This window comes from Python bivittatus, unplaced genomic scaffold (assembly GCF_059951505.1).
Source record: "Python bivittatus isolate LINGU-HERP-01145 unplaced genomic scaffold, Pbiv_v1 ctg000020_np1212, whole genome shotgun sequence".
Taxonomy (NCBI): Eukaryota; Metazoa; Chordata; class Lepidosauria; order Squamata; family Pythonidae; genus Python; species Python bivittatus.
In genome coordinates this window covers 104,160,083-104,171,201 of record NW_028277030.1, presented here as the reverse complement: position 1 = coordinate 104,171,201, position 11,119 = coordinate 104,160,083, and the positions used below count along the sequence as shown (strand labels likewise).

Here is an 11,119-nt window from a genome sequence, read left to right as displayed (position 1 = left end):
GGAACAGCAAAAAAAGCAATATGCATAGAGCAGGAGAGTGTTAAACCAAGGAAGGGATGAAACAGTTGTGAAAGATTAGAGTTCCCTGAAGGTAGTAAACAAAGGACCTGGTTGGTAAGAGAGAACATACTGTATGATTGTACATATGCATGTAGAAGATAAGTGTTGCTCTAATGAGTAAAAGCACTGCAACATTTTCAGCAGCTGCAAAGATGGAGAAAAAAAGTCCTTTTGAATTGAATATTTATGAGTAAAAGAGGCTCAGTCAAGTTTGAAGCCTCCACAGCCCACAAGGTTCTTTAATTCCAAGTTTGACATCTACTTCACTTGTTCTTCATGTACCCACTTTAGAGTAAGACTTAGATGACAGGTAAAACTAACATAACTAAAATAAACTCATAGTTTTATTTGTGAAGATACTGGTATTTCCCAATAAAGCCAAGGCAGATCAGTGGGTGGATTCACCTGAAAGATCTGGAGAAGGACATTTGGTTTCTCATTTAGGTTCTACTGCTGGAACTGGAAAGATGAGTTAAACAGGATATTTTTCTTGTTGGAGTTCAGTCTCTATCCTGTTGTATTGACCAAACAAGTGCAGGTATTCAAAGCTTTGAGTAGTTATGGAAAACCAAGTCAATCTAATCCAGAGATTTCAGTTATTACCCATTATAGAGGCCAAATATATACTTTCCTATTGATTAGTCTTCAGAGCAGGGAAATCCAGAATCAAGATCCAGGAGCCCTGCCATCACCTGAAAATTCCAGATAGAGATTTTGTCTTGGTGAAGAACTTTGCTTCTTATCCTCTAAATATTGTGCATTGTATCCATCATACTTCTATATAGGAAGTTTTAAAAGTATGTCCAAGATTTTTATTTAAACACTTTAATACCCTGCATTTCTATTGTAATATATTACTCAATGCAGATAGCCACAATTTGAAAGACAATTTAGAGAATCAAAGGAATTTATAAAAGCAATTTTAAAAGAATAAGGGAAAAATGAATCAAACAAAACAGCTAAAAATTATCCATACTACAGATCAAACACTTTCCAGAATAAGAGCCCATCCAACTGTAGCTTATTCAACAAATGCTGGTTAAGCAAACCATAGCTTAAAACAATGTGTGAACTTAGTCATAGCCTTGACTAGGAAAAGGAAGAGCAAAACATAACAGCACAAGGACCTGATAGATTCTTAGCAGAAAGTTAGAATAAAGGACTTTTTAGTCTGATTCTGGAGGTTGAATTGAAACTTTGGACTCTCAGCCAGTTCTTGGATTCCACTTAATAAAAAGCCATACTTCTGAGAGACCTTTAGGAAGAGGTGTTGGGAATAGAAGGCTATATACTGAAATGTGACCAAAGGCCAAAAAATGAACCTGCTAACTTATTAAGTGGCAAGAATGCTTTAAAGATTTGATCTTATTTTCCACCAAGACTTTTGTTTGATCAGTTTACATGAGACTAAGTTTATGATGCAAAGACAGAAGATACATGAGAAGACAGATTTCACAAGCTTTGTGTCCTTCAGAAGACAACCCATCCAGCAAAGTTAGGAAAGAGAACATACGTACTAGTCCTGAACTCAGTTACATATAGGCAAATAAGCCTAAGGTATGATCTCCAAATCCTCTTACTTGTAGCTGCCACATGACCTTTGCTTTGCAGACTTTCCCAAAACAAAAGACGATTAGTCCAGATGCCAGGGTGATGGTGCTGATCAAAGCAAATTAAAACCCTTTTCTTTGTAACGAGTAGCTGAAGAAACATTAACCATGTTATGCCCAATAGGGTATATAGCAATGTAGGGAGCGTGGGGTTCATGTGGTTGGCACTGAGCCCCATCAACCCTCCATGAGCCACCCCACTTCCTCATTTCCCAGTCATCTTGTGTTGAACAGGGAGCTTTGAATGGGTTTCAATTAGCATTCACTTAAAGATAACTGAAGCTTCAGTTGTACAGTACAGAGAGTTTTGCTCAGGCTTATGTGAACAGAAGTATGAAATTTCATCCAACTTTGCTGTTTAGTTTTGAACACAACTGTTGCATTTAAATGTATTGCCTCTGGTGAGAACTGTGTGGTATAGTGGTGAAAGTGTTGGAGTAGGACTGGGGAGATGCAGGTTCAGATCCACCCTTAGTTGTGGGAACCCTCTCGGCCCACCCTACCTCACAGGGTAACTGTTGTGGGGATAAAATGAAGAGAAATCCATGTGGAAAGTGCCTTGAGCTCTTGGGAGAAAGGCAGAATGTAAGTTTTATAAATATGTAATAAAACAGCCAGAATTATGCTTCTGTTCAAGACTGGAATTCTGAATCTTATGATTCAAGGAGACATCTTTTTATTTTACGTATTTTAAGCATTTCTTCCTTTGCAATTTGTTTTAGCATGGCCAGTCAACTAGCAGGCCACCTGCAGCCCCCAGCTTCATTCTGGGGGGTCCACAGTCCTCTAGGACTGCTCTGCTGAATTTCTGCAGCAAATGAACATTTTTTCCATTAACACTATTTCTCTGCTAGCCTTCAACTCTCCTGGTCTCCGATAAAGACAAAAAGGGCTGATATTTTCAGTATCCCTCCAATGACGCAAACATCCCATTGTTATCCTTGTGGCCCTTGAAGGCTAAGAAAGGGCAGCCCCTGACTATCAAAAGGCTGCCAGTTCTGGCTTTTGAGGAAATCAAAATATACAATGCATAAGAATACTATGGAAAACTATCAGGCATTAATAGGCAGCTCCCTCACAGCCTGTCTGGATCCAGGCAGTGACTTGCAAAAAGGGGACTTCATATGCAGCTGCCATAAATCAGGCAAATGGCAGGGGATGATGGTAGAAAGAGGGAGAATGGAGGAGAAAACAGGAAAAGGCAACAGAAATAGCGGGGGTGGAGGTGGGGTTGGAATAGGAATGCTTAAGCTAGTTGTGAAATGATACCAGAAGAAGAAAGGTAGAGAGAGCTGTCAATGCCCAGTGGAGAGCAAAATGGAAAAAACTAAGGCCAGGAAGAGAGAGCCAGACTGAGTTCTAGTCCTGCCTTAGACCTGAAGCCATCTGGGTGACCTTGGGCCAGTCACTTTATCTCAGCCCTAGGAAGGAGGCAATAGCAAACCACTTCTGAAATGAGTACACATGTGTACACACACACACACACACACACACACACACAGAGTCAGCCTTCCCAGGTAGATCACCCAGGAAGCATGACCAGATGAGCCAATTCTACTTTATTGTAAGGCTACATTAACAGAATCTTGCAAATCTCCCACCATCTCTTTTACAGCGTGAGAAGTTAGGGAGTTTCTTTCTGAGTTTCTTTCTCTTTCCATTATGCAGTTGTGGGCTATGTCCTCTCTTATCTGATCATTCCCTAGGCACCACCTCCACTCCCCCACCCCATCTCCCAAGGTCATTCCCACATACTATTATATACACACACACACATACACACACACATAAGGCCAGGAAAGGGCCAGGCAGAAAAATGTCTGAGCCCCATGGACAGTACAATTCACAAGTTCATATCACAAGAGGAGGAATCTATGGGTGTCTGGATTTTGCAGATCTCCAATTTCCAGCAAGTCTAGCAGCCAGTGTGAACAATGTTATGTTACACAGTAGTATAGTAGTTCAGTAACTTCTGGAGGATGAGGAAAGCTAGAAGTGGACTGGCCAAAAGCCCCCAAGTACAAAGGGATGTAAGAGACTGTTTAGAATAACCGCTGTGCCAAAATCCTAAACTTGCTGAGTCCAAAATATGCAAGCAGGGACTCATGGAGAAGCCACTTCTTTCAGTTTTGAATGTATCAGACTCCAAAACTATAAACCTTGTTAAGCTGGCGGTTCTGTCTGTGGAGGAAGGCAGCATTCTGGCCCTTAGAGAAAGAGCTAAATTAAAAATCCTGTTATGGAACATGGATTGTAAACAAATAAAGAAAGAGCTGAATCAAAAGCAATGTTTTTATTCTGTTTACAGATGAACACTCTTTTGTTTTGCTTTCCCCGTGGAATACATATTGCACAAATACTTGGACCATAATGCTCGTAAATGTAAATTTCTTCCCACAGTGATGACAATATTAACAGGTCAACATTTTAAGCTGGTCAGGTCTCATTTGTTATTCAACTTACAGCAGAATCAGCTCTTCTCATGGGCTTAGCACTACCACAATGTTTACTGAAAGCAATCAAGAAGTAGTGATATAAAACAGAATATTAATGTTGCAAGAATCAGTTTTATGTACACCATGTTATTGGCACCTTGTATCATTTTGCCAATTATTTACCATTATTCTGCAGCACATATGTGACACCCAATGGGCATTTTTAGAATTATATTTCTAATGAATAACGTTTTAGAGGACCCATTGGGAATGAAAGGACCTGGACATTAAAAACTGATTCCCTAAAAGTAAACAAGTGAAAATAGACCCCCAAAAGGAAAACTAAACAAAACAGTGTGTCATAGTATATTCAATAGTAAACAGATTTATATTCCATATGCACTAGAAAGCAAGATGCATTATACAAAAGTGTGAATACAACCAAATGTTTTCTGTTACTTATTAGATTTATAGACACACACACACCATTTGTTACAACGCTGGGTGTGAATCTGTGACAATTTCTGAATGCAAACTTTTATATTGTACTTTATCCTGGGGGGGGGGTTGTTTTGTTAAGATAAAGATTCTCTTCAGTCAAGTTCAACTTTTACTTACCGTAGAACACATCCGTGTAATTTTTATTGCAGCAATCAGAAGTGGTTGGACGTTGCCTTCGTGTTTGTGTGTGTGTTTCAATTTTTCAATCTAGTTTATCATTTTGAGAATTCCTAGTCTCCCATCCAAACCAGATCTGACCCTCCTTAAATTTTGAAAATCAGCCAAGATCAACTCAGTGCTGCCACCTGCTTGAGTTAGATTTACAGTCTTATGTATATCTATCACAAGGCGTAGAGAATACATCCTTGTCTAACTTTCCCCCCATTTTAGTTGCAATTGCTGCATTCATTCACACTTTTAATCATTTAAATCAGTCATATTTACAACTCACTTCAGTTGTAGCCCCTGCTGAAACACCAACACCCTGATCTGAGGAAAACATTTAGCCTTGATTTCAAGGACCATCAGATCTGATCTATAAAAATCAGAGGGCGCCAAAGAGATACAGAAAAGTAACTCTTTGCCATATTTTAAGTTCATTCTCATAGTAAAATCAAATCAAAACTTTATTACTGGCCTTTAGGCCAGAGAACAAAATAAAAATACATAAACCTAGTAAAATGTATTTCCTTTTCCCTTTGACCTGGAAAACTAAAATCTATTATTTGGCTAGTACTGTACAGGATGTAATAAGTAGTTTTAGTCCCACCATACTAGTAATTTTGTGGAATATCCATGATCAACATTTCAAATATGTTCACTGGCCTCAAAAGATTGGGGAACTTTGACCTTAGTCATGTAATCTCTATGTACAATTTGCCAGTAGCAAATAATTTGTTTTTGTCAACATTCTCTCCTTCCAGAGTAAGACTAAAATAGATGCATGAAGCCTTTTTGGCTTAATGTAGCCATGTGTCTTTAGCTCAAAAGATGAAAACATAAAATGCAAAAAACTTCAGTCCTGCCTCTCCAGGTACATCTCCACATCGGCAGACTACGGTCCTTAAAATTCCAAAAGCACCAACGAAGTTGTTGAAGATCCTCGGACTATAATCTCCCCAGTTTGAATGGCAGGGAATGATACAGGATATTGGGGAACATCATCCTGTTTGAAAATTTCATTGAAGTGGCAAAAGATGGCCTGAATGTACTGACATGGAAGTCCCAGTGATAGATCTGGAAAGCATCTGCCTTAATCGGTTAAAACTATATTCATATATGGGTTCTTTGGTTTGGCTTTGCACTATATGGGAACCCATCACCCTTGACTTACTAAACATTGAGCGTATCATTACTTAATTCATCTTAAAAGTAACTTGAAAGACAAAAAAGAGTTGCTCAAGGAATTTATCAAAATAGTCATACCATCACCTCAGTATCTATCCTGGTTAGAGCTTTACAAGAGCTGCAATGCCTCCATATTTTAAAAGTACCAAACTGGGAAAGTTTATTCTACCGCCAAATCCTATATATATTTAAAATATTACCTTTTGAACTCTGACCATTTCCCCATCCACAATTAAATGCACTGCAGCAAAGTGTAGTATTCCTAGATAGCTGATCATCAGCCAATCCAATAAAACTTCAGGCAACCAATATGCAGCTGTAATTAATAATATTAACAGCCCCAAGTGATTGTTACTTTTCAAGCATCTTCAGGCCTATGTGCCTCACTCCATACATAGGCCTTCCTTTGATCTTCAGGCTTATGTGCATCAGAAGTGAGAAATTAATATCTCCTTGCAATGGCTCCTTAGCTATTTAAGTTTAGATGCACAAAACATATCCACATTCCATACATCATCTTGTTTGGCCTTTGGCGGACAGAGGAATAACAAAGCCCTGTAAATTAACTTTTTATGCTTTGTATTCTACACAAGCAAACTCAGGGAGGCAGTGAAGGACAGGAAGGCCTGGCGCAATATGGTTCATGGGGTCATGAAGAGTCGGACACGACTTAACGACTAAACAACAACAACAATTCTACACAAGAGCTCAGTTGAATGTTTTTTCCCCCCAATCACACAGACCTCAGCAATGTGAAACTGGGCCACTATAAAAGACAACCGCAAAAAACACACTTCAAGTATGATGCTAATTTACAAGAGAACTCAAGATAATCAGTCCTAGGCCTTTGGGGGAATGGGGAGAAGTAAGTAGTAAAGGGTAGGAGTGTTTTCCCTCCTAGAGGTCTCATTTCATTGCCAAAGCTTAGCTGTCAGATCTTAAACAGGCTCTTGAAGGTTAATGATTTTTATACTGATATTCCTATGTCATTTCAGTGCTTGTTTATTTACACAATACATTGTGAGAGAGATAATTTCCAGTTTTACACATTGTTCAATAATTGCTCCTTTTTCTCTCAGCCTTGCAGTTTATATACTCTAAAACTGCAGTTCACTTAAGAATACTATGGAGAAAGATGCAGTTATCCCATATACATTCAGCAATAATACTAAGACCGTGCAACAATCTGGATTCAAATGGCAAAATGCAATTTGGAAAATGTGTAAACACTCATGTAGCACCTGTCAGAAACACCTCAAAGCAGCTGTTCCTTCTCTGGCTCACACAACTGTTCTGCACAACTGGTATGCAATCACAGAAAAAGATGCATTTGGGGTAAGATGTTCCCAGGTGTCACAGAATCCCATTCTGCCCTTCAAACCTGGATTGCTGCAGCCCATACAATAAACACTAGTAAGTTGCAGAAAAGGAAAAAAAATACAGGTAGTCCTTGAATGTCCACTTGTTCAGCAACCAAAGTTACAAGGGGTACTTACAACTAGTCCTCGTGGCTGAGGCCATCACAGCGTCCCTGTGGTCACATGATCACGATTCAGGTGCTTAGCAACCAGCTCACAATCACGTCACAGCATCCCACAGCCACATGATCACCATTTGTGACTTTCACTGCTAGCTTCCAAAAGTCAATAGGGAAGCCAGCAGGAGGTCGCTAATGGTGATCACATGACCGCAGGCTGCTGCGACCACATGAGATTCACCTAACAATGGCAACTGGGACTGCCGGAACTGCCACTGTAAGTTGGTGCAGTCACGTGACATTGCACCTTACAACTGCATTGCTTAGCAATGGAGTTCCCAGTCCCAATTACAGTTGCTAAGTGAGGACTACCTATACAATGCAACAAGGCGGCTCTGAAGAATTTCTTCCAAACATGATAGCTTGCTCCATGAGAGCAAAAAGGGCTTGGTGCATTTTCAGTACAAAATTCCAGTTACAAGCATTTCACTATATTCCACACAACACAGACTAATACTTGATAAAGACAATGTATATTTATTCACTTTACAAAGGAGAGCAGCATTAGCTTGCAACAGCTCCAATTATAGACAAATTAAACTGTACATTATACTGGTGAATGGCTCAAAAACTTTACTCAATTTTACTCTTAAAACTGTTTATACCACTTCAGCTTAACTGAGCTAATAGCAACCCCTTTCTTCCCAAGATTAAAAATTCGTAATAAATTTATAAGTTTTCTTTAACATTATTCACAAGTCTCTTCCCCCCCCCACCCCCAATTTTCATTATTTTTCCCCCTCCAAAGATGAACTTTCTCTGGGTCAGCATTAAACTTATATACAAGCATAATTAAAACAAAAAGTTAGGATCAAGCACAGGTCTTTTTCTTTTAAGTACATGAAAAATGACTGATTTACACACACATATAAAAAAAGTCAGTTTAGTCTTAAAACCTGGTTTGCAATGTATCATTGCTAAGGTATGTATAATTCTCTTATGAGAGAATGGTGGTGGTTGTGAAGGAAAGAGGAAGAACTATCAAGAAATTCAAAGTAATGTTTTTGAGTCTTACAAAAATATTTATTTTCTTCCAAAAATTGTAGCAAGATGCCAGCTAGGAAAGTACTTAACTAAAGGAGGTTAAGAAGATAGAGTGGTCTTCAATCCATCAGAATTTGGAACTGATAGAACAAAGCTGCAACAGGATCGTCACCCAATGGGGCTTGATAAGCTATTAGACTTGAGCTGTAAAATGAATGTCCAGGTAAAAGAGTTAATTTACTTGCTATGTGGAAGAAAGATGTTTCACTGTGATCCCTAGAAATACAAAACAGAAGAACAAGAAGGATGGCATCATTATACACTCCAGGCCTGGAAACAGTTTTCTAATATGCCATTAGACATATTGCAGTATCAAGTGTGCACTCCCTTGTGTGATGCAAGTGGCTTTCAGCATGGCAATCCAGAAGTGACACATTTTGGTAGCCAGCTCCAACAAGCTTTCTTTCTTTAAAGGGTATGCTATTCTTCTTCACTTTCATTTTCTGGATCCAAATCTGAGTCTCCATTGATTTCTTTTTCTATTGCCATCTCTTGCTCATCATCTGACTGTTCATCTCTCTCATTGTTCTCCTCATCTTCCTTCTCTTCATCTTCATCCCAGTTTTCCTGAAGGAAAGCATAACAAAATATGCAGTCATCACAATCACTTTTAATCATCCCACCACTAAGTATGGGTAAGAAAGTCACTGAACTTTACTTACATCTGAATCTCTGTCTGCAACCATCTCATCATCTGAACCATCCTCTGATGATTCTGTAACAAAGAACACCAATGTTTGATGTAGACTTTCTCCCCAAATAATTAATACATGCAAAAGGGCTCTGTCACTTAATCCATAGTTAAAATGGGGTAAGGAGATGTATTAAAATCTAAAAATGGTATTAAAGACAAATTCAAATAGCTACAGTCCTCAAGTAGATAACCCAGAAGGCTATTGTTGATTCAAATCACTGATGGGCACTTTAAAAATTCAGAATAAATATATGTCACCTGATCTCAAACCAATAAAGTAATACTTATAGCTGACAGAGGCAATTTGTGATCTGAAATAGATTTTGTTTTTACAAATAAACCCAAGAAAATTAGATCCATTTGTGACAACAGAAGTCAAAATTATAATACACCCTATATAGAGGACATGTCCTAGTACAAACCATTTTAATTTTGATATTTCTAACTTAAGAAAAAAAGCAAAGCCCACTGAAACAAAAAATGCATTTGAGAAGTTCTTTAGTATCATAGGGTGTATCTCACCAGTATATCTACAGGTAGACCTTGCTTAATAATGGCCCTGTTTAGCAACCGTCTGATGTTATAAAGGCACTGAAAAAGTAACTTTACAACCAGTCCTTGCGTTTATGACCACTACAGCATCCCTGTGGTCACATGATCAACATTCTGGCACTTTCCCTCTGGCGGGTATTTATGACCGTTGCAGCATCCCATGGTCACAACTGCCATTTGCACGCTTCACAGCCAGCTTCTGACAAGCAGTCAATGGAGAAGCTGGCAGTAAAATAAGTAGTTGTGGTCTTGTGATGTCTTGCTTATCAACTACACCACTTAGTGATGGATTTGCCAGTCCCAACTGTAGTCAATAAGCGAGGACTATCAGTATCTTGTTTTTATGGAGTAACTCACCAGAAGTCATGTCCTTATGAACTCAAGGATTCTGAAAAGACTGATTGTTCCATCCTTTTTTGAAGCTTTGTGATATTGACGTGGGGACAGAGTACAAATGCATTTGGTTTTCTGAGATAAATGTACAGCACAAGTACTCCTTTCAAGAGAAGAAAACTAATTTTCTTTAAATATATACTGAACTAGGCCATGTATGTCACAAAATTTGGCATGGTGGTAGCATGGTCTTTGCCTATAGCACAGAAGAAAAGCCCCTAGATGCTTTCTGCAGGGTAGCAACTCATCCTAAAGAAGCCAGACACAGAGCTTCCACAGCTTTCATTTTCTGGTTTTGACTGAACATTTAGGTATTACAAAACTGCCCTTTACATAGTGGCTGAGGTAAGGAACCTGTGCTTCCCAAGTTTTGGGCCTACAGCCTCCATATTTTATACAGGTAGTCCTCGCTTACCAACAACAATTGGGACTGGCAACTCCCTCACTAAGCACCACAGTCACTAAGCAGAAAATCATGTGACCACACCGGACTTACAACCTCAGTTCTGCTTGTCATTGAGCAAATCACTGTGTCATTAAGAGAGACATCATGTGACTACGACTTTCGATTTCACTTCCATGTTCTACATTAATTCTGCTTGTTGGAAGCCAATTGTGAAGCATGCAAATGGTGGTCACATGACCACAGGATGCTGTTAAAAATGCTCACCGATTATGAAGTGCCCAAATGGTGATCACGTGAACGTGGTACACTGAGACAGCCATAAACACGAGACTGGTTGCAAAGTGATTCCCCCCCCCAACCATTGTAACTTTGAGCAGTCACTAAACAAGGCAGTCAGTAAGTGAGGACTACCTGTAATCACCTGCAATACTGAGGGAAGTTGGGAGTCAACAACATCTGCAAGGCCAGCTACCCTAGGTCCTAGAAGTTTCATGCATATTTTTTCTGTACATATTCAGGCTGTGTATAGAGGATTTGTGT

General features: G+C 39.1%; 1 protein-coding gene across 1 annotated transcript in view; it reads right to left on the bottom strand.

Annotated features, from left to right (window-relative positions):
• Window positions 1-7,944: 7,944 nt before the first annotated feature.
• WDR43 (WD repeat domain 43) overlaps window positions 7,945-11,119 on the bottom strand; it is a 34,582-nt gene continuing 31,407 nt past the window's right edge. The window contains exons 17-18 of the mRNA XM_007431858.4: window positions 9,197-9,249; window positions 7,945-9,101 (exon numbers count right to left, since the gene is read on the bottom strand). Of these exons, the coding sequence (XP_007431920.2) occupies window positions 8,955-9,101; window positions 9,197-9,249 (200 nt within the window). The 3' untranslated portion in view covers window positions 7,945-8,954. The remainder of the gene's footprint in view (window positions 9,102-9,196; window positions 9,250-11,119) is intronic.